Genomic DNA, 24,459 nt, shown 5'->3' on the forward strand with positions numbered 1-24,459 from the left:
TAAAGACATTACTCTAGCAATTATTTCTCTTCTGCATCATTAAAATTTCCCTTTCAACTGATTGTTTCCCGTCACCCTAAAAATATTTCTGTCTTACTTAAAAAATTCTGGTCTGACAATATTTCTCGTACTAGCACTAACCTATTTCTCTCTCTCTTTCAGCAAAATAGCCCAGAGAAGTTGAATGTGCTTAGCTTCAGTGTCTTTCTTCCGCTCTTTCTTGAACCCATGCTGATCCAGTCCACTGAAACAGCTCTTGTGAAGTCAGTAATGGCTTCGGCTTTCTTAAATCCAAGGGTCATTTTCCAGACCTCATCCTTTTGACCTGTCACCAAGATTTGGCACAGATAATTGTTTGTGTCTCCTGAAAATATTTTCTCCACTAGACGTTCAGAATAACCACTTGCCTCTGGTTTTCCTTTTACTTACTGACCTTTCTTTACTGATTCCTCCTCATTTCCTGGATCTGTTACTGTTGTGCTCCAAAGTTCAGTTCCTGAACCTTTATTTTCTCCCTCTCTCTGTTTCCCTTCCTCCCTCCTGTCACTCCCGTGGGATTATATCCACCCTTAAGCTTTAAGTATCACCTGTATGCTGATGATTCCCAAATTTATAACTCCAGGCAGGTATATCCAGCTGCCTAGTTAAATAGCTACATTTGAATATCTAATAGGCATCTTAGATTTAATGTGTATAAAATCAAGTTCCTAATCTGATTTTCCAAACCTGATCCTTCTGCAGTTTTATATTGTATTTGTTAATAGCAATTACTGTTTTGTACTTGCTCAAGGGCAAAAGCCATACAGTCATCCTTGGCTACTTGCGTTCATACAGTCAGACAGAAAATCTTATTGATTCTGTCTTGAAAATAAAAATAAATAAAAAAATTAAAAAAATCTGATCACTTCATACCATTTTTATACCACCCTAAGCCAAGTCACCATCAACTCTCCTTGGGATTATTGCATAGCTTCTTTATTGTCTCCCTGTTTCCTCTCTTACACCTGGTTGTTGTTGTTCAGTCACTCAGTCATGTCCAACTGTTTGCGACCCCAGGGACTGCAGCATGCCAGGCTTCCCTGTCCTTCACTGTTTCTCCTGGAATTTACTCAAACATCTGGAGTCTATTCTGAATAGATTTGCTAGAGCTAAAAAAAATGTAACTTGGATCATCATTCTTCCGTTAAAATCCTCCAGTGGCTTCTCATCTCTCTCGAATTAAAAGCCAGAATCTTTGGATGGCCTGCCAGAACCTTGTATGACTGGGCCCTCCATGATTTCCCTAGTCTTGTCTTCTACCGCTCTTCTCTTTAACTCTGCCCCAGCCACATTGGCCTTGTTGTTATCTAACTGCCTCAGCACCTTTCCAGTTGCTGGTCCATCTCCCTAGAAGACTCTTCCCATGTTTAAATGATCTGATTCGCCTCCTATGGTCTGCTCTTGTTACCTTCTCAAGGCTACTTTTCTCTGATTTGTTGTTTAATCGCTCAAGCTGTGTCCAACTCTTTGCAATCCCATGGACTGCAGCATGCTAGGCTTCCGTGTGTTTCATTGTCTCCTGGAGTTTGCTTAGAGTCATGGTGTCGATGATGCCATCCAATATCTCATCCTCTGTCACCCCCTTCTCCTTCTACTCTCAATCTTTCTCAGCATTGAGGTCTTTTCCAATGAATCGGCTATTCGCATCAGGTGACCAAAGTATTAGAGCTTCAGCATCAGTCCTTCCAGTAAATATTCAGGGTTGATTTCCTTTAAGATTGACTAGTTTGATCTCCTTGCTGTCCAAGGGACTCTCAAGAGTATTCTCCAGCACCACAGTTTGAAGGCATCAATTCTTTAGCGCTCAGCGTTTTTTTATTGTCCAGCTCTCATATCTGTACATGACTACTGGAAAAACTATAGCTTTGACTAAATGGACCTTTGTAGGCAAAGTAATGTCTCTGCGTTTTAAAACACTGTCTAGGTTTGTCATTGCTTTTCTTTCAAGCAACAAGCGTCTTTTAATTTCATGGCTGCAGTCACTGTCCACAGTTATTTTGGAGTCCAAGAAAATCAAGTCTGTCACTATTTCCATTGTTTGCCCACCTATTTGAATTTGCCTTTAAGTTCTGAGATCACAAAATAATTTTTAAAATATTTCTCCTGATTTCTTATGTGGCAAAACCAATACAATATTGTAAAGTAAAAAATAATAATAATAAATAAATAAAATATTTGAAATAGCTTTTGAAAATATGATGCATCACATTTTTCTATCTTCATGTGTGTGTGTGTGTAGGAGAGGGTAAATGTTTGTTTACAGATAGTAATCTGTAGATTACATGTGATACAACTGTCATGAGTTAAGTGTTAGTTGCTCAGTTTTGTCCAACTATTTGCAACCCTATGTACTGTAGCCCGCCAGGCTCCTCTATCCATGGAATTCTCCAGGCAAGAATACTAGAGTAGGTTGCCATTTCTTCCTATAGGAGATCTTGCTGATCAAGGGATTGAACCCAGGTCTCCTGCACTGCAGGCAGATTCTTTATCGTCTGAGCCACCAGTGATCATGGCCTAAGTTTGATGCTTAAAAAGTTCTATTTGACTAATCATTTTTTGTTTTAGGAAGACAGATCTAATGGATAGTTAAATAGGGTCAATGTATCTTTGCAAATTATTAATATTGTATTTTCTGTACTTCAGGTTGAAGACTTTTTTTTTTTTTTGGTAGGCTCATAGCTGGCAGCCTGGAATAAAAAATCCATACCGTGGTGTTGTCGTATGGCCTGTTCCTGAAAATATTGAGATCACTGTGACACTTTTTAAGGTAAGTTCCATTTTTATAGGTTATAGGATTTACTGTGCAATCATTGTTATAAATGATGGAATATTTCAGTATTCACTGTTTGACACACTTGAGTCCTTAATGAGCAGTAAGGACTTTAATATGGGTTATTTTTAGAGATGTAGCAATTTATAACAATGCAAGGTGTTTCATGGTGTATAAAGTCCAAATAATTTGAGAGTCTTTTTGAACTTATTCCAGTTAAGATGAACTGGAACACTTCTTTTATTGCTTCCTACATTCTACCTGCAGGAAAATTTAAAATGCTTTTTCTGTGGAAAGCTGAGGTTTGTGGAATTCTTGTCCTGAGTCTCATTTTGTTAGCCTTGTTTGACTGAAAACAAGATGTGTTTTAAAATTGATATATGGTATTTTATTGATGTTAATATAGGAAGGTAAATTTAAAATGTGTTTTTGATAAATATTTTATTAATACTGCTGGCTTATAAATACTATAGCTTAAAATAAAAATTCTGGAAATAAATTCAAAGTCCAGATCCAAAAAATATAGCTGTTCATATATCTTACTTTTTTATATATGTTTTTTCTTGAATGTCTTCTCTATTTCTTAACGTTCTAAAATAGTCCTCACACATATGGAAACTAAGCACTAGAATAATTACTTTCCTAACCAATTTCTTGATCTCCAAGACCAAGATAATCACGATGGTGTGATCACTCACCTAGAGCCAGACATCCCAGAATGTGAAGTCAAGTGGGCCTTAGAAAGCATCACTACGAACGAAGCTAGTGGAAGTGATGGAACTCCAGCTGAGCTATTTCAAATCCTGAAAGATGATGCTGTGAAAGTGCTGCACTCAATATGCCAGCAAATTTGGAAAACTCAGCAGTGGCCACAGGACTGGAAAAGGTCAGTTTTCATTCCAATCCCAAAGAAAGGCAATGCCAAAGAATGCTCAAACCACTGCACAATTGCACTCATCTCACATGCTGGTAAAGTAATGCTCAAAATTCTCCAAGCCAGGCTTCAGCAATATGTGAACCGTGAACTTCCAGATGTTCAAGCTGGATTTAGAAAAGGCAGAGGAACCAGAGATCAAATTGCCAACATCTGCTGGATCATTGAAAAAGCAAGAGAGCTCCCGAAAAACATCTATTTCTGCTTTATTGACTATGCCAAAGCCTTTGACTGTGTGGATCACAATAAACTGTGGAAAATTCTGAAAGAGATGGGAATACCAGACCACCTGACCTGCCTCTTGAGAAGCCTATATGCAGGTCAGGAAGCAACAGTTAGAACTGGACATGGAGCAACAGACTGGTTCCAAATAGGAAAAGGAGCACGTAAAGGCTGTATATTGTCATCCTGCTTATTTAACTTCTATGCAGAGTACATCATGAGAAACGCTGGACTGGAAGAAGCACAAGCTGGAATCAAGATTGCCAGGAGAAATATCAATAACCTCAGATATGCACATGACACCACCCTTATGGCAGAAAGTGAAGAGGAACTAAAAAGCCTCTTGATGAAAGTGAAAGAGGAGAGTGAAAAAGTTGGCTTAAAGCTCAACATTCAGAAAACGAAGATCATGGCATCTGGTCCCATCACTTCATGGGAAGTAGATGGGGAAACAGTGGAACCAGTGTCAGACTTTTTTTTGGGAGGCTCCAAAATCACTGCAGATGGTGATTGCAGCCATGAAATTAAAAGACGCTTACTCCTTGGAAGAAAAGTTATGACCAACCTAGATAGCATATTCAAAAGCAGAGACGTTACTTTGCCAACAAAGGTCCATTCCTGTGGTCATGTATGGATGTGAGAGTTGGACTGTGAAGAAAGCTGAGCACTGAAGAATTGATGCTTTTGAACTGTGGTGTTGGAGAAGACTCTTGAGAGTCCCTTGGACTGCAAGGAGATCCAACCAGTCCATTCTGAAGATCAGCCCTGGGATTTCTTTGGAAGGAATGATGCTAAAGCTGAAACTCCAGTACTTTGGCCACCTCATGTGAAGAGTTGACTCATTGGAAAAGACTCTGATGCTGGGATGGACTGGGGGCAGGAGGAGAAGGGGACGACAGAGGATGAGATGGCTGGATGGCATCACCGACTCGATGGCCATTAGTTTGAGTGAACTCCGGGAGTTGGTGATGGACAGGGAGGCCTGGCGTGCTGCGATTCATGGGGTTGCAAAGAGTCGGACACGACTGAGCAGCTGAACTGAACTGAACCGATTTCTTACATGCTCAAAAAAAAAAAAAAAAAAAAGATGGGGACAAATATGTCTCAGCCTTCTTAGAAGTAGTGCATAGGAAACAAATGCTTTATTTCTTCTTTGAATCATTCCAGTCATGTTGACTTTACTTTTGCAAAAGGATAGAATGAAGGAGGACATCTCATTGAGCATAATTTAGTAAAATAAACTTGTGAAAATCCACTAAATACTATAAGATATGACATCTAAGTAGAGCAAAGTTACATGGCTTCAAGTGTGAAATCACTGTGTAAAAAAGTACTTTTGATTTTGTATTTCAATATATTAATTGATGTGCTCTGGAACTACAGAAGAGATCAATAGAACAAAGCAGCATAATGAATGTTAATGTATTAACCCATCAATGGGACACTACTTTCAAATGCTCTGTGTTTCACAGATATTCTATTTTATGAAAGATTCTTAACACTTTATGTGTGTTTTACAGTTGTAGTACTATTGTTATTGACATTATAACATCCCATGATTATGCATATCATTTATACACTGTTGGCCAGAGAGAAATAAGGCATGAGGTTGTAGCTCCTCTTCCTTTTTTTTTCAGGAAAGATCAGAATCATCCTATCACCCTTCAGTCAGCTGTCGTAAAAGCCTGTTATTAACCTCCTACCCTTCCCCATCCATACCTCTTCTGTGTGTGTTAGTCACTCAGTCGTGTCCAACTCTTTGTGAGCCCCTGGGCTGTGGCCCACCAGGCTTTTCTGTCCATGGAATTCTCCAGGCAAGAATAATAGAGTGGGTTGCCATTTCTTCCTCCAGGGGATCTTCCTGACTCAGGGCTCGAACCCAGGTCTCCCACATTGCAGGCAGATTCTTTACTTTTTGAGCTACCTTGGAAGCTCCTACCTCTGCTACCAAAGTGATATAGTAAGCTTGGTAGTTAACAACAGTACCTTTAGAGTACTATTTCATTTAATTCTCAAAGTAACCCTGAAGTTCTAGAATTGTTTCCATTGTATGAATAAGGAAACTAAGGAAGAAGGTAACTTGCCCGGTCACACTGTGATTTAGCCATGGGCTGTGGTTGTTGTGTGTTTGGTTTTGGGTTTGTTTTACATCGCAGGACTTTCCTGGTGGCTCAGATGGTAAAACATCTGCCTAAAATGTGGAAGACCTGGGTCCAGTCCCTGGGTCGAGAAGATCCTCTGGAGAAGGAAATGGCAACCCACTCCAGTACTCTGCCTGGAAAATCCCATGGACAGAGGAGCGTGGAAGGCTGCTCCAGTCCATGGGGCCGCAAAGAGTCGGACATGACTGAGTGACTTCACTCACTTACATCGCACGGCCTATTCTGTAGTAAAAACCACTCTGAATATAGATTACCACGGTGGAATCTATGACATGCTTGAGGAAAACTTTTAAGTAATCTTCTGTGTTTTGATTTAGTCTGTTTTTATTGTTAAAGCAAATGAATGGACATAGTTACACGACTTTTATAAAAATGATGATAGACAACAAGGGGTTAGAAGAGAGCTGATAAATGGCTGACAGCTGTGTGTTTAGGCAAAGGATATGCACTAACTGAGTGATTTTGAGTTGAAAGTGGCTGTTGAAATGTATTACTTGGAGGATTAGAAGGTAAGTAGTTTTCAAGTACTAATGAGAATGTTCAGCAAATCCTATCACTGAACTTTTTGTCTTTTAAATGTTAGTCTGTTGGGAAATAAACTCAAATACTCCCTCCTTCCCAGTTTGCTGTATTATACATTTCTCTTCAGTGAATATCTTTAAATATCTTTATCTTCCTGGCTCCATATCTTCCCAGAGTTGTAATAGAAGAACCAAAAAGTAAAACAAAACAAAATATAGCTTTTCATTCTCTCATATTAATTTTTGATTCTTGTTTTTGAACAGCATTTTAAAATATTCAAGTGGAAAGCTTTTTCATATTTCCCTCTTTCTTTTACTTATATTAAAGTCTCACAATTTACTTAATCCTGAAATTTGCAAAATAGGAAAGAACTCATATTCACAGAGGTGTGTTCATAGACAAAGTGCTTTTAAAAAAGTTATCAAGAAGTTTCAATTTTCTATCACTCAAGCAGAAATTAATTTCTTTAGCCTGCACGCTTGATTTTGAAAGTTGAATTAGTTTGAAAACAGCTATTTCTGATAAATGAAAAAAAGCCTTTTAGGGTTGAGAAGGGAAATGGCTCTTTAAGCTGTTTCGCTTTTTCTCTTTAGTTCAGTGGTAATAGACTTAATTGATTCAAGGTGGAAGCAACTTTCATTACTAATTTTTTTTTAGTCAATAACATAATTAATGAGTTTTGTAGATATACCATTTTAAAGTAACTTGAAAATGAACATTATTGTTCCTCCTTTAACATCTTTTTAGTGACTTTGCCTTATCAGATGTGAACCTTGGCCCCATTAAAATTATTTTGTTATGGGTAATATTCATCTGTGTTTCTAAAAAATGTTTCATCAACTTTGACAATTAATGTATATCACTTATAAGGTGCAATTCAATATTTGTTAAGTTTCAAGGCATATATTCATTAATTCATTAATCAAGTTTTCTTGAGAAACTACCATGTTCCAGGTACTTTTCTAGGTCCCTTGGAACACAGAGGTAAAACTGAACTAACAACATGGCTAAAAGTCAGTCAGACCTAGAATTGGCACGTAATTTTAACACTTATTTGTAGGAAGTTACATCTTTTAGGCTCAGTTTTCTGTTCTTTTAACTAGGAATAAAAATGATACCTATTTCATAAGTAGTTGTGATGATTAAAACTCTTAACACAGTGACTGAGGCAGAGTGTGTGCTTTGCAAATATTTCGTATTATCAGTACTACTATTGGAACTTCTCTGGTGGGTTAGACGGTAAAGAATCTTTCCTCAAGGCAGGAGACCTGGGTTCAGTCCCTGGACTGGGAAGATCCTCTGGAGGTGGAAATGGTAACCTACTCCAGTATTCTTGCCTGGAGAATTTCATGGACAGAGGAGCCTGGCTGGTTACAGTCCATGGGGTCACACAGAGTTGAACATGACTGAGCAACACACACACGCACGCACGCACACGCACGCATGCACGCACGCACACACACACACACACACACACACACACACACCCCATTAATTGGATTGGGAAGATCCTCTGGAGGTGGAAATGGTAACCTACTCCAGTATTCTTGCCTGGAGAATTTCATGGACAGAGGAGACTGGCTCACACACACACACACACACACACACACACCCCATTAATTAGATTGGGAAGATCCTCTGGAGGTGGAAATGGTAACCTACTCCAGTATTCTTGCCTGGAGAATTTCATGGACAGAGGAGCCTGGCTGGTTACAGTCCAAGGGGTCACACAGAGTTGAACATGACTGAGCAACACACACACACACACACACACACACCCCTATTAATTGTAAAAGTTGCACTAGAGCTAGGCTGCATTCTTCAACAGTGGGTGGGGGGCAAGCAGGAAGGGTAGTAATATATCTTTTTCCTAAGCATTGTGTCACACCATTACTTGGTCTCTAAAGTAGCACTATTTGGGTCCTAAATCTCTCATGAAAAAAATCCTTTAACCTATATTTACAGTAGTCATTCTCCATAAACCTTCACAAACCTGGGCAGGGACAGGCTGGGGAAATAAGTACTAAGTAGAGTTCTCTACCTCTTTTTCCTTTCTACTGTTTCCTGCCTGCCCCTGCCCGTCACCACCAAATAAACTCCTTTTTGGCAGGTCTTTATGATATCGGTGTGGATTTACACTGTGTGGATTTGTCACAGTTGCCTTAAGACAGCTCAGAATCAGCTAGTCACCATACTTTTAAGGTAGAAAAATAAAAATGAAGTAATGAAGGAGTTTGAAATTTATCCCATAGGTTGTAGGGATCATTGAAAAACTCTTGGTTGGTACTTAGATGGTCAGAACTGTGGTTTAGGAGAATTAATCTGTGTACAAGATTAATTGGAGAGCAAGAGAGACTGAATGCTGCAGTTACTTTTATCTTGAAATAGCCTAGGCACAAAGTGATGAGGACCCAAACTCAGCTGTGGCCGTAGAAACTGAAGGTTAATAATAGACTGTAGTGGAATCAGTCACGCGTAAGGAGCTTCCCTATGAGAAGCATGTGGTCCATGAGACACAGTAGGGGAATAGCCTCTGTTTGCACATACTCTCACTCTCAGTACCTCCATCCCTCCCCCACCTCTAAAACATAAAGTTCAACTTGAATAAGTTAAACGCACTTACGATGCTGCTCCACTGCTTTTCCTTTTATGTCTTAAAATCTGTCGCCTTTCACCTTTACTTACTCTAGTGTCTGTGGAAATCCTGTACAATCCCACCTAGCCTAAATGCTTCCTCACTCGTAAAGCTTTTCCTGTTCCTTCCTCTAAGAAATGTATTGTCTTCTAATCTCTAGTAAAACTATGTATTTCATTCATCATCTGTGTATTTAGATTAGTTGTATTTGTCTTTGAAAGCAAGGACAACTATGTTTGAATCCGTATAACGCCTCTGTAATTCCTTATATAATAAGTAGCCAATAAATATTTGCCAAATACTTGGTTAAAGTGTGACTCATTTAGAAAAAAGCTGCATTTGGTTGTAGGATCTGTTACCCTTTCTCAGGCCTCTGGTGATGGAGGGCAGATGAGGGTATCAACGTCAGATTTGTCATTTTGTGTAGGTTATGAAGTTCTTTGCAGTACTTTGAAATTCCAGATGTTTATAATATGTAACCTCTGCACCAAGAAAACCTTGCCTCAAGTAATGCTTTGAGTTCAAAATACTTAGAGGTATAAAAATTAGGATATCTGTGTCTTAATATTATGAGCCTGGTGGGCTACAGTCCATGGGGTCACAGAATCAGACATGACTGAGGGACTGAACACTGCACAAAAAGTGCTTCTTAATAGTTCACTCACCAAGTTATCTGTCCCTGGGTTTCTTTTTTAAATTAATTTTTATTGGGGCATAGATCATTTACAGTGTTGTGTTAGTTTCTGCTGTACAGCAGAGTGAATCACTCATACATATACGTGAAGTCATTCTTTCAGATTCTATTCCTGTATAGACCATTACAGAGTATTGCGCAGAGCTACCTGTGCTTTTAGTTATCTATTTTATATATAGTAGTATGTGTATGTCAATCTCAATCTCCCAATTTATCCCTCCTCTCTTTTTCCCCTTGGTAAGCATAAGTTTGTTTTCTACCTCTTTGATCTCTTTCTGTTTTGTAAATAGGTTCATTTGTACCACTTTTTAAAATTCCATGTATAACCTTTGTCATAAAATATTTTTATAGTTTCCTTTTGTCCTATTTTATGCAACGATGGAAAATAATGATATGTATTAACCTAAGTAAGTCAGAGAATTTATTAATAAAAATAATGTTTTAAATTTAGATAAATTATGAAAGTTTCTTAAAAGCAGGCCATTCTGCCCCTCCTTTTTTTAAAAGTTGATAAAAGCTAAAATCAAGGCTGTTTGTATTTTCCTAATTGAATTGACTGGATTAAAAAAATGTGTTTCAACTTTATATTTTGCTTTTGTTACAGGATCCTCATGCAGAGGAATTTGAAGATAAAGAGTGGACATTTGTCATAGAAAATGTAAGCTAATTGTAAATTCTGTCACCGTTTGTATTTTTAACTATATACATTACTAAGGGGCATTTTGGTGGCAGAAGAAATGTTGCCTTATAAAAAATTAGTGATTTGTAGCTTTTAAAATTTTTTACGTGAAATAATAACCAGTAGAATTATTTGTGAACATTGAGTCAGCCAAAAATTTCCTTCAGGTTTTTCTGTAAGATGTTATGGAAAAACCCAAATGAACTTTTTGGCCAACCCAATATTTTTGTTAAAAACATGAAAGTAAAACTACTCATAGATACTGAATTATGTATATGCTCTGTGTATTCTGTTGGGAGTTTGAGGGAAAGATTGTGTCTTATTCATCTTTTTATCTATTTAGCATCTGACATGGTGCTTTTCATAGAACATAAATGCTCTTTTAAACATTTGTTGAATGAAATTATGAATGATCTTAGAAATATTTGAAAATAAAGTGTATGCTTTAACTCTTTGGGTTGAGGGATTCTCAAGTAGTACTTTAATAATTTTTCAGTTAGTTTGAATTTTATGATGGAGTCCCAGGTGACTTGTAGGAAGATAGTAATTGTTTAATGAATGTTTATTAAATGGAGATTAGGGAAGACAGGCAACGAAATTATGTGTGAGTTCTGAAGTCTGAGACAGATTGCAAGCCCTAGATTTTCCGTTTGTAAGCTCTGTGATTGTGGTAAGTTTCTTAACTTCTCAGCAATCAATTTATAGGGTTGTGATGATTAAATAATTTCAGTGAATATTAGCTTTTATCATTGTCACTGACATCATTATCATGATCATTATTACAGTTGTAAAATATATTTGTAACAATTTTATAACATGCTTTATAAAACAGCATGTTTTTCCTCTCTGTGAGTTATTTTGTTTTATATTTTAGTGGCAAAAGGAATCTTACACTTTTTTGAACAGTAGCTGGGCCATTTTTAGACATGAAGATCTGGGGAGCTTGGGAGGGAGGTCAGGTCCAAATACAGTGGAAGGAGGTGGCTGGATGTCAAGCTAGTGTCATTGTGTGAAAGGTTCACATGTGTTAACAATTCTGAGTTTTCTGTAGTGATAGGTTTGAACACTGTACTGGAGTAACATTGAGGTTTTGAAAACAAACAAACTTACATTTCTTGAAATTGGTTACAGCCTCAAAAATCTAGCTTTCATTGAGTTAAAATCTTCTCCCCAATGGATGGCTTTAACGGTTTTCAATATTTATGGCTCTGTTGTATAGCTCTGTTAACTTGATGTACTAAAGAATTAACCTATTAATTTTGGGTTGTAACTAAAGGTAGATGTAAACAATAACTTTATATTTGTTTAGAAAGGTGTTCTTATTATACATCTGATTAATTTTAGAATAGAGGCACAGCAGTTCTCAATTTCTGAGAAATAGATTATAAGCTGTTACTGAAAGATAGAAGTGTTAAAAAAAAAAAGCTATATGCCACAGATTGGGTTTGGATGCAAAATACATTCAAATCTATAGAATTTTAGGAAAAATCTTTTACGTTCTATGTTATATATTTCATAAAAATATTTTAAAAATCAGTAGAGAAATACTGGGCTTCCCTGGTAGCTCAGCTGGTGAAGAACCTACCTGCAATGCAGGAGACCCCATTTCAATTCCTGGGTCAGAAGATCCCTGGGAGAAGGGATAGGCTACCCACGGTATTCTTGGGCTTTCCTGGTGGCTCAGATGGTAAAGAATCTGCCTGTAATGCAGGAGATCTGGGTTCAATCCCTGGGTTGGGAAGATCCCCTGGAGGAGGGCTTGGCAACCCATTTCAGTGTTCTTGCCTGGAGAATCCCTATGGGCAGAGGAACCTGGCAGGCTACAATCCCTGGGATCACAAAGAGTTGGACACGACTAAGCAACTAAGCACAGCACAAAAAAATACTAAAATTAAGACAGTGAGATTTAAATGGATCATGAGATAAAAAGTTATATTTTGAATCATCCTTTCCATATTGGAGTATATGTTTCTTAAGTTGAAGAGTATGCTGCCAAGTCACTTCAGTCGTGTCCGACTCTATGCGACCCATAGGTGGCAGCCCACTAGGCTCCCTCATCCCTGGGATTCTCCAGGCAAGAACACTGGAGTGGGTTGCCATTTCCTTCTCCAATGAACGAAAGTGAAAAGTGAAAGGGAAGTCGCTCAGTCGTGTCCAACTCTTCTCGACCCCACGGCCTGCAGCCTACCAGGGCTCCTCTGTCCATGGGATTTTCCAGGCAAGAGTACTGGAGTGGGGTGCCATCGCTTTCTCCGGTTGAAGAGTATATTTATATCCTTTTTATGAAAAATATATATAAGCTCAGAAGCTTATTTAGCTGATTTGCCTATTTATTGCTAAAGTGATTGAAGAGAGGGGATGGCCATAGTAGGAAAATGGAAAATAAAATACATTAGCATTTCTTCTCTCCTAGTGTTTATTGCTAAATTAGATTCATAAAAATCTAATAAAAATAATATAGGTGACTTTTAACTATTATTCATATTGTTTAAAAACTTTATAAAACCATCATTTTAATTGAACTGTTTACTGGAGATTAAATTTTCCTGTGTCATCAGAAAATTTTGGAATCCTTACTCTGAGTTGTGTTGCGAAGAGACCACTGCATTTGTAGAGTTTTCCAGGCATCATTATGCTTTTTAATAGATGAAAGATTTTCTGACTTCTTGTCATTCTGCCTCCTTATTTGAAAAAAACGCATTTTCCTTTCTCCCATATCCTAGTGTAGAGAAGACATGAACTTTGGATTGGTTAGAATTGTGTATAAATCCTGATGTCCCTTCAAAGCTGGTGACATTGAGATTATTTTCCAGGGCTTAATTTCTTCATCTATAAAATGAAAGGTTTCTACTAAATCATCTTATAGGGATTTTCTAGGTCCATAACTTTGTTTCCATCAATAGGAATATTTTTATAAACTTTTTTGAATATTATCTCTTTATAGATCAAATTTTTTGTTTTCAAGTTCATGGGGAATGATATATTTAAAAGTTATCTAGCATGTCATTTCGGAAAAGGCAGTGGCAACCCACTCCAGTACTCTTGCCTGGAGAATCCCATGGATGGAGGAGCCTGGTAGGCTGCAGCCTGTGGGGTCGCTAGGAGTCAGACACGACTGAGCGACTTCACTTTTACTTTTCACTTTCATGCATTGGAGAAAGAAATGGCAACCCACTCCAGTGTTCTTGCCTGGAGAATCCCAGGGAGAGGGGAGCCTGGTGGGCTGCCGTCTATGGGGGTTGCATAGAGTTGGACACGACTGAAGTGACTTAGCAGCAGCATGTCATTTTGGAATCAGTTAATAACTCCCTAATTTATATCTTTCTTTAAAAGTCAATTTTGGCATATATATTCAGTATTTTCTGTATATTTTTATTTCTGGAATGAATTGGGAGTATTATTGCAAGTTTCCTATTCTGAACTTTTTTAGCACAACAGTTCTTTCCCCCTACTCTTGTTGCTATAATAGTCATTTCCTGTGCCAGATTAGAAAGAAAGAAAGAAAATTGAATTGTGGTTTCAACTCCCTTTTATGTAAAGGAAGATATTAGCTTTTTTATTATAAACCTAATTTCTCAGCTGTGGGTGTTAAAAAAACAAAAACAAAAAATTACCATATTTAAAGAGATGGTCAAAATTTAGGGGAATCTAGGTGCTGAAGAGCTAATCTGAAGTAAAGTAAAATTATTCCATCATGTGGGAGGAACACACAATTCCTCAGTTATTAGTCATAGTGACACTATTAATGATAGTGTGGCAATAGTGGCAATAATAATGATGACTGCTAGGAACCTAGTGCAAGAAATAACATAGTTTATTAGACGAATATGATTTTTTTATTATTGACTTTTACCTGTTTTTACGGCAGTTTTTTTTTTTAGAGACATTTATGGGATTTGACCTATTTGACTAGCATAATGTATAGTTTTTAAGAGTTTAAACAGAAAAAAGGTAAATATTAAATGTATCCATTATTTACGTACATAGGTTAAAGTTACCAGTCTTCTTAAGTATGGTGAAATTGTTTTACTATTAATTCATGGGAAAAAGCACGAATGCTCATGTTGTGACTAAACTCTTTTAAAATGCATCAACTTAACGGAGAATATAACTAATTTACATACTTTAAATTAAGACAGCCATCATAAATAGTGAACTATTTAATGTGAAAGAATGAGTTTATATAATTAAACCTAAAACAAAACAAAAGAAAGTGGTATATTCTCACCTAGAAGATAGACTAGAATTGGGCATGTGTGTTATGTTCTGGAAAAACCTAGGTCAGTTTTCTGAGATGCTAACAGGGCTCTTGCTTGGCAAAGTAAATTTAATAGGGGAGAAGTTCTATTCTGTTTATTTCTGTATCCTCTACAATTTTTTTTGATATAACACCTTCTGTGCAGTAGGTGCTCCATTTATGTTTGGTGAGGGAGTGAGTAAATAAATGAATGATCTAGTCAAACTCCTTAAAGGAGTATTCTTTTTAAGAGAAGAATTACAGTAGCATCCATTAACTATATTGAAGAAAAATTTAAAAAGTAGACTCTAGTGACAGTAAGATAGTATACGAAGGATCCATATGTCATTACAGTAGAAACTCTTCTTGTCAATCTCTACTTAATTTACATGGATTACCTCATACTTTCCATTCGATCCATAAGACATCATAGTTTTAATCCCACATGTGTCAACATGGTTAGTAGGCTACTCTCTGACCTACTTCTAGACACTCCTCTCCCAAGTGAGTTGTAAGTTGTTTTTGACCCTTTACAAGACCTCTTATAATGCTGTTGACCTGTTGTTGTAATTATTTAATTAGATATTTCCTAGGCCAGTGAACTATCAGTTTGAGGAATTATTTCATGAAAACTGTTAAAATGCTTTAGAAAGAGTTGATAAAAGTGAGTTGTTAAAAACTGCTGTCAAATCTGGTGTGGAAAAGCAACTAAAACATTGGGGAAAAATTTATGAAAATCTGAAAGGGGTTTTGCATTCAGATATTTCTCTTTTGTCCTTATATATTGCTTTCATTTAAAGGTGACTGAATTGCTTATATGTAGAATCTAGAAAAATGATACAGATGAACTCATTTGCAAAGCAAAAATAGAGACAGATGTAGAGAACAAACTTAAGGCTACCAAGGGGGGAAGAGGGAGGTAGGATGAATTGGGAATTGGTTGACAAATATATATTATTGATACTATATAAAAAATAGATAACTAAGGAGAACCTGAATGATATGGATGTAACAGAAGCAGAAGATATTGAGATGGCAAAACAGAAGAACTCTACAAAAAAGATCTTAATGACCCAGATAACCACGATGGTGTGATCACTCACCTAGAGCCAGACATCCTGGAATGTGAAGTCAAGTGGGCCTTAGAAAGCATCACTAAGAACAAAGCTAGTGGAGGAGATGGAATTCCAGATGAGCTATTTCAGATCCTAAAACATGATGCTGTGAAAAAGTGCTGCACTCAATATGCCAGCAAATTTGGAAAACTCAGCAGTGGCCACAGGACTGGAAAAGGTCAGTTTTCATTCCAATCCCAAAGAAAAGCAATGCTAAAGAGTGTTCAAACTACCACACAGTTGTGCTCATTTCACATGCTAGTAATGCTCAAAATCCTTCAAGTTAGGCTTCAACAGCATGTGAACTGAGAACTTCCAGATGTTCAAGCTGGATTTAGAAAAGGCAGAGGAGCCAGAAATCAAATTGCCAATATCCACTGGATTATAGAAAAAGCAGGGAAGCACCAGAAAAACATCTACTTTGCTTCATTGACTATGCTAAAGCCTTTGACTGTATGGATCATAACAAACTAGAAAATTCTCCAAGGGATGGGAATACCAGACCACCTTACTTGCCTTCTGAGAAACCTTTATGCAGGTCAAGAAGCAACAGTTAGAACCAGAACCAAAACAACGGACTGGTTCCAGTTTGGGAAAGAAGTACATCAAGGCTGTATATTGTCACCCTGCTTATTTAACTTACGTGCAGAGTACATCATGCAAAATGCCGGGCTGAAATCAAGATTGCGGGGCTGGAATCAAGCCGAAATCAAGATTGCCGGGAGAAATATCAATAACCTCAGATATGCAGATGACACCACCTTAAGGCAGAAAGCAGAGAGGAATTAAAAAGCCTCTCGATGAAGGTGAAAGAGGAGAGTGAAAAGGTGGCTTAAAACTGAACATTCAAAAAGTGAAGATCATGGCATCCGGTTCCATCACTTCATGGCAAATAGATGCGGAAACAATGGAAACAGTGACAGACTTTATTTTCTTGGGCTCCAAAATCACTGTAGATGGTGACTGCAGCCATGAAATTAAAAAACGCTTGCTGTTTGGAAGAAAAGCAATGACAAAACTGACAGCATTTTAAAAAGCAAGGACATTACTTTGCCAACAAAGGTCCATCTAGTCAAAGCTATGGATTTCCAGTAGTCATGTATGGATGTGAGAGCTGGATAATAAAAACGACCAAGCACTGAAGAATGGATGCCTTTGAATTGTGGTGCTGGAGAAGACTCTTGAGAGTGCCTTGGACTGCAAGGAGATCAAACCAGTCAATCCTAAAGGAAATCAGTCCTGAATATTCATTGGAAGGACTGATGCTGAAGCTGAAACTCCAATATTTTGGCCACCTGATGCAAAGAGCTGACTCATCTGAAAAGACCCTGATGCTGGGAAAGATTGAAGGTGGGAGGAGAAGGGGATGGCAGAGGATGAGATGGTTGGATGGTATCACCGACTTGATGGACATGAGTTTGAGTAAACTCCGGGAGATGGTGAAGGACAGGGAGGCCTGGAGTGCTGTAGTCCATGGGGTCGCAAAGAGTTGGACACGACTGAGACACTGAACAATTGCAACAAGGAGAACCTACTCTGTAATGCAGGGATCTCTACTCAGTGCTCTGTGGTGACCTAATTGGGAAGGAAATCCAAAAAGAGTGTATATATGTATATGTATAGCTGATTCACTTTGCTGTACAGCAGAAACTATCAACATTGTAAAGCAACTATACTCTAATAAAAATTAATTAAAATAAGGGATTGAAAATACACTAATGATACATTACAACTGTTGATTATATGAGAAGATGGATGATCAACAAAGTTATACTCTAAGACGAGGCCATGAAACCTGGTGAATGAAACACATTGCTGCTGCTGCTGCTGCTAAGTTGCTTCAGTCATGTCCAACTCTGTGTGACCCCATAGACCGCAGCCCACCAGGCTCCCCCATCCCTGGGATTCTCCAGGCAAGAACACTGAAGTGAGTTGCCATTTCCTTCTCCAATGCATGAAAGTGAAAAGTGAAAGGGAAGTTGCTCAGTCGTGTCCAACTCTTAGCGACCCCATGGACTGCAGCCTACCAGGCTCCTCCATCCATGAGATTTTCCTGGCAAGAGTACTGGAGTGGGGTGCCATTGCCTTCTCCATATTAATATGTATTAAACAAAATTAAATGTTTGTGTATCAGTATTCATAACTTTTCCCTTTAATTGACCAATTCTCTGTGACATTCAGATCATTTAAGAGATACTCTACTATAAATATATACTAAGTCATTCTCATGGGATCTCTGTATACTCATCTATATGATTAAAAAATTGTTCTTAGAAATTTTCTTTTAAATCTAAATTCATGGTAAGTAGACATTACATTTTTCAGGCAGTAGCAGTTCACTTTATTTGACATCATCTTACAATATATCTGAAGCTTTCAAATAAAGGAACCAGAATTCATTCATTCATTCAGTAGCAGTTAATTCACTGAGTATGTATTTTGTGCTGGACACTGTTCTAGGTGCTGGAAATAGAGTAGTATATAAAGCAAAAAAAAATCTCTTGCTCATGGAGTTTGTTTTAATGTGTGTGTGTGTGAGAGAGAAAGAATAAAAATTAATGCGTGTAAAATATATACTGTGTTGATAATATAAATATGTAATGTATGTTAAATATATGTTAATATATGTAGTATGTTAAATAAGTGCTAAAAAGAAAAAGCAAGGAAGAATAGAGATTCCACTGTTATGGTTCCATAGAGATAATAAGCCTTATTATTCCTTGTAGTGCCTCCAAAAGAGAGTTCAGGGGTACTTGTTAAGTTAGTTTAAAGGGTATTTTAATAAGAGTTTATTAAATCAATATATTAAGGTTTGAGAAAGTTGAAAAATAACCTTGTGGCGCCATATAAACCTTTTCCTAGATTATAGCTCCCCTCAGTGGTGGATGAGGAAATTGACTCTGTTCTAAGAGAAACAGTTGTGTTCATGTAGCAGGGACCTGTTACAATATTGTGCTCTGCTTTATGTTTTAAATATGTTTCCATTATCACATACAGAAGACCTAGTGAATTTCAAAGGACTAACAATCTGTCTTTTTCTCTTTTAAAGTTTGGATTTTTTCATGGTAAATTGTTGCAAGACTGAGAAGGCATGCTCCAAAGAGCATTCAGAAATGAAATTTTAATCTTTATTTTCTTTGCACTTTGTGTTATAACCCCACAATCAGTAAAATATAAAGTTTTTGCTTAGTATAAAATATCCCAATAAAACACAAAAGTCGCCAAAATATATTACCTTAACACATTTATTAGATCCTTACTGTATATCAGGTACTGTGTGGAATGCTATATGCACATTATCTCATTTACTCACTGTGGTAACCCTCTGAGTCAGATACTAATAACCTTATTTTACAGATAAAGAAAGTGAGTCTTAGAGAGGTTAAGTAATTTGCTTAAGGTTATATATCTAAGAAGTAGGATTTTATCCAGTCTTGTCTTTCTCTGTGGCCTTTGTCCTTAACTCCTTTGCAATAATGATTTCCCATAGTGGCAAAATGAAAATAAATAATTTGAAATTGTAGAATCAAGAGAAGTTTTAAATCTACTTTCTTTAGTGATAAACTTGTAAAATATATATGTATTAGATTAGTAAATGTAGTCTTTAATTATTGTACATATTCAGTCTAAAAGTTATTGAGATTAATTACTTGACTGCTGTTAGTTATTACAAAGTGAAAGTCCAGAATTGATCAGTCACCAGAATTCTGCATGTTTTTTCTCAAGGCAGCCTTCCTGCCTCTTTGTGTTGAGTTGAGATAATGCTGCCTTCATTTTATTTTTTCTTTTGTTTCTGGGCACAGAGAAGATTTCCCAGTTGTTTGCCAAGCTTTCTTTTTTGGACCAAAAAGCTACTTATACATAAGTCAAAACTTTAGAGGTGATTTTACCACTGCTAGCTTTGTGACCTTGAAGAAGTTATTTAATCTTTTATAGCTTCAGTGTACTCAGGTATAAAATGATAGTGTTAATATCTACTCTATAGGTTATTGAAGATTAGCAATAATGTATGTAAAGCAGTGAGCTCAGTAAAGAGGAGCTGTTTTCATAATGTTAATTTAGAGGACATAGAAAAATATAAAGGAAAGGAAGTTAGGTTTCTAAATTTATTATTGTAGGATTTTATGTTTTCTACTCCTTTATACCACGTATACTTCTTAGTAGTATCTAGACTTCACCATTATCTCAAAGGAATGACAAGGCAACTTGTAAACTTCTCATTTGGATTAAACTTTAAAATATTTTCATCTTTCTAAAGTTTTCAGATTTTGACTTCCAGCATCTTCCCCTTATAAATTTAATCCAAGGTTAAGAACCATTTTGTTTTCTGCTACTTAACAAGTGCTGTGTTGTGCTTAGTCACTCAGTCATGTCCAACTCTTTTCAACCCTATGGACTGTAGCCCGCCAGGCTCCTCTGTCCATGGGGATTCTCCAAGCAGGAATACTGAAGTGGGTTGCCATGCCCTCCTCCAGAGGATGTTCCCAACCCAGGGATCGAACCCAGGTCTCCTGCATTGCAGGCTCACATCTGAGCCACTAACAAGTGCTAGTTAGTTATTAATATCTACCTCTGGGCCTGATAGTCTATGTTAGTTACAATATGAATATACTTTAAAAATAGTTATAAATGAATTTTAAATTATCCTTTGTTATTTACAATTCCTTTCCCTATTATTAGTACATGTTATCAAGAATGGATACTACAAACAACATATTTCTGTTTTATCTACCATAATATAATAATGTTTATTCACCCAGGCAGTTGACATTATGGGTTTTCTTCTTTTTTTTTTTTTTTTATTGTGAAACCATAACAGTTATATTTAGAAAATTTTTCCTTCCTGGTGCTTTACATTATCCAACTAAAATCAGAACCTTTGTCAGCAAAATATGTTCATAGGTCTTAGTTTTTAAAATCTAAATTTTTTATTCTTTATATTCTTTTTTTTTTTTTAATGAATCAAAAAATGCATACTGAGGAGAAGCGCCAATCTGGGATTAATTCATTCATTTATCCAGTCATTCTGCAAACTTTTAATATGCATGTTCTTTATGCCAAAATATTTTATTAATACTGAAATACAGAGTCAAGACATGCAGAATTTCATCGATCCTGAGATGAATATTTTTCCCTCATATTATTTTAGCTTCTTTGAAATTGGAATCACCTTACATTTCTGGTGTCCTACAGTTATAACTGGTAGTGTTTTTTTCTTTCTTATTGCTATATGAAATAATGATGAATCATTGAAAAACTAATGGCTTATTTGATAGAATAAAGTAACCTGTCCTCCTAAAGTTTATAATCTAGTAAAGGTATCATATAAGTAAAGAAAGAAAGATGAGAAAGAAGGATGGCAGAGTCTAGGAAGACTTACTGCAGGAAGTAGCTATGAAGCTTCGTTTTTAAGGAAAAATGAGGTTATGCAAAAAAGACATTCAAAGCAGAGTAAAGAAAGATCAGATAAAGGCAAGAGAGACACCTGTGAGTTTAGGTTAGTATCTATTCTTGATGAGACCATTGAAAAGAAGAGCAAAAAAACCCCAAGCCAACCAAAACAAAAATTGAGCCCCCCACTACAGAGCAATAGACCTCTACGTTTTTATCTGTTAATCTAATAGATTTAATAATACGCATAGAGGTCAACTGGAAGTGCTATGTCCTCCTTAGAGAAGATCTATGGGGGTATTAAAATGTGTTTTCTTGGGGCCACATATCTGGTCTTTTCTATTATTTCTACATATGACCAGTGAGAAGGACAATCTGAGTCCTCGGTGTCTTTTTAATTGCCATTTATTTGATCCTACTTCCAGAAGCCTTTTAAATGGATAGGATGGGATATTAATTCCAAGACAGTACTATAAATGATCCTCAGTTTTATTTCTTCTATTGGATTGTGTTGAACAAGATTGCTTGCCCAACCAAACTTACCTGACAAGATTACACCAAGAATGAGATGATATAATAGCTCAAACAATACAATGCAAACAGTATAAAATTACATAGTTTTTGACTATATTAAATTTAAGTTTGTCTTCCTCTAAAATCAAGTTGGTATCTTGATCTCCTTGATTTTACAAAGCCATATTTTGATAAATTACCGTTAGTTTTTCTTTCAAAAGATAAAAAACAAATGCTTAGCCATAATGATTACTTGCTGAGAGAGTTTATTGTCCTACACAGCACTAACCAATTTACATTTAAAGAATGATAAATGGAAAATCCTTGTATTATTAAGTCTCTTTTAGGCTGTTCTTTTAGTATAAACTTCTCAAACATGTTCTTTTTTTATAACCTCAGAGTCTTAGACCTTTTTGGATTTCTAAATAATACAGAAAGTTTAAAGTAGTATATGCAAGACCTCTGATGATCTTTTCCTTTGTACAAATCTAGCAGTTTGGATAAATCTAGTGAGTGAAGTGAAAGCCGCTCAGTTGTGTTTGAGTCTTTGCAACCCCACGGACTATACAGTCCATGGCATTCTCCGGGGCACAGTACTAAAGTGGGTAACCATTCCCTTCTCCAGGGAATCTTCCCAACCCAGGGATCGAACCCAGGTCTCCCACACTGTAGGCAGATTCTTTACCAGCTGAGCCACCAGGGAAGCATAAATCTAATGAACCTAATTTTTTTTTTTTTAATTTCAACTTAGTGATTTAAGATTGTTTCAAACATACAGAAAAGTATGAGTCGTCTCCTACATTGTTGACAAGAATGTAAATTGGTGCAGCTGCTGTGGGGAATGGTATGGAGGTCTCTTAAAAACCTGAAAATAGTATTACCATACAATCCACCTGGGCACATATCCAGTGAAAACTCTAATTCAAAAAGATTCATTCACCACAGTGTTCATAGCAGCACTGTTTATAATAGCCAAGACATGGAAGCAACCAAAATGTCCATTGACAAATGAATGGGTAAAGAAGATATGGTGTATATATATACAATAGAATACTACTCAGCCTTAAAAAAGAATGAAATAATGCCAATTTTTCACTCTTAGCAATGTAGATGGACCTAAGAGATTATGATACTAAGTAAAGTAAGTCAAAGACAAATATCATGTGATATCACTTATATATGTAATCTAAAAAATAGTACAAATGAACTTGTTTACAAAACAGAAACAGACCCACAGACAGTGGAAAACAAAACAAAACAAACGTCAAGTTACCAAAGGGGAGGGGAGGGATAAATTAGGAATTTTGGATTAGCAGATATAAACTACTATATATGAAATAGATAAACAACAAAGTCTTAAACTGTATAGCATAGGGAACTATATCCAATATCTTTTAATAAATTATAATGGAAAAAAGTGTGAAAAAGGCTATATATAGGTATGTTTCTCTATAGGTATCTGAGTCACTTTGCTGTACACCAGAAACTAACAGAACATTGTAAATGAACATTGTTAATTAACTGTGTTGTTGTTTAGTCACTAAGTCATGTCTGACTCTTTTGTGACCCCATGGACGGTAGCCCGCCAGGCTCCTCTGGCCGTGGGATTTCCTAGGCAAGAATACTAGAGTGGTTGCCATTTCCTTTTCCAAGGGATCTTCCCAACACAAGGACTGAACTTGTATATTCTGCATTGGCAGAAGGATTCTTTACCATTAAGCCACCAGGGAAGCAAACTAACTGTACTTCAATGTAAAAAAAAAAAAAAAGTGTAGAAGGAGTAATACACCTCTGTGTACCCGTCTCCCAGCTTCAGTCATCTTCACTGCTTTGATAAACTTATTTCATCCCTACTTTTTAAAAACCAGATTATTTAATCTTAGATATTGTATCATTTCTTTTGTAAAGAATGACGTCTACTTTTGAACAATATCAGTTTGGAAACTCGCTAAAAGTTATTGGCATGTTAGAAAAGTTTATCAATCTACAAAAAAATTTCTTTGTAATTTTTGTAAACTTTATTATAGATCATCTAAGCCTAAGGTTCAAAATTAATTATTTTTTTCCCTTGAGAAATAGTAGTATGTGTTCTTGTTTTCATACAATAAGTGTCTCACTTGATATTAGAAGCAATAGAGCTTTTTCTCCAAACTCCTTAGAATTAAACTCCTGTATTTATAATAGAAAGCTCATACATAATTCAGACAGCCTTTCCTGATCTTTTAATTATCCTGTCAACTTTCTGTTATATATGATTGTATGGTGACTGACTATGTAAATTAGGCAGAGTATTCTAGATATGTCTAGTAGTTAAATGAAACTTTGTCCGTCAGCTCACTCTCATTGGGGTTAAATTTCAGAAAAAGTCTGTACACCCACCCACCAACACACATACACCCCCTATTTTTTCTCCTTAAATATTTAGTATGTTGTTCCAGCTTGGAAATAGCTCAGATTTTGTTTCTGGAGAAAAATTTAATCTCCTTTAAAAGAAAATAATGGGGACTTACCTGGTGGTCTAGTAGTAAAGAATCTGCCAGTCAGTG

General features: G+C 36.5%; 1 protein-coding gene across 8 annotated transcripts in view; it reads left to right on the top strand.

The window, feature by feature from the left end:
• Window positions 1-24,459, top strand: part of EHBP1 (EH domain binding protein 1) — a 344,879-nt gene that overhangs the window by 61,665 nt on the left and 258,755 nt on the right. For all 8 annotated transcript variants that reach the window (XM_040224015.1, XM_040224017.1, XM_040224019.1 and 5 more), the window contains exons 4-5: window positions 2,711-2,806; window positions 10,583-10,636. In XM_040224015.1, the coding sequence (XP_040079949.1) occupies window positions 2,711-2,806; window positions 10,583-10,636 (150 nt within the window). The remainder of the gene's footprint in view (window positions 1-2,710; window positions 2,807-10,582; window positions 10,637-24,459) is intronic.

The sequence above is a fragment of the Oryx dammah genome, unplaced genomic scaffold, assembly GCF_014754425.2.
Source record: "Oryx dammah isolate SB20612 unplaced genomic scaffold, SCBI_Odam_1.1 HiC_scaffold_25, whole genome shotgun sequence".
Classification (NCBI taxonomy): domain Eukaryota; kingdom Metazoa; phylum Chordata; class Mammalia; order Artiodactyla; family Bovidae; genus Oryx; species Oryx dammah.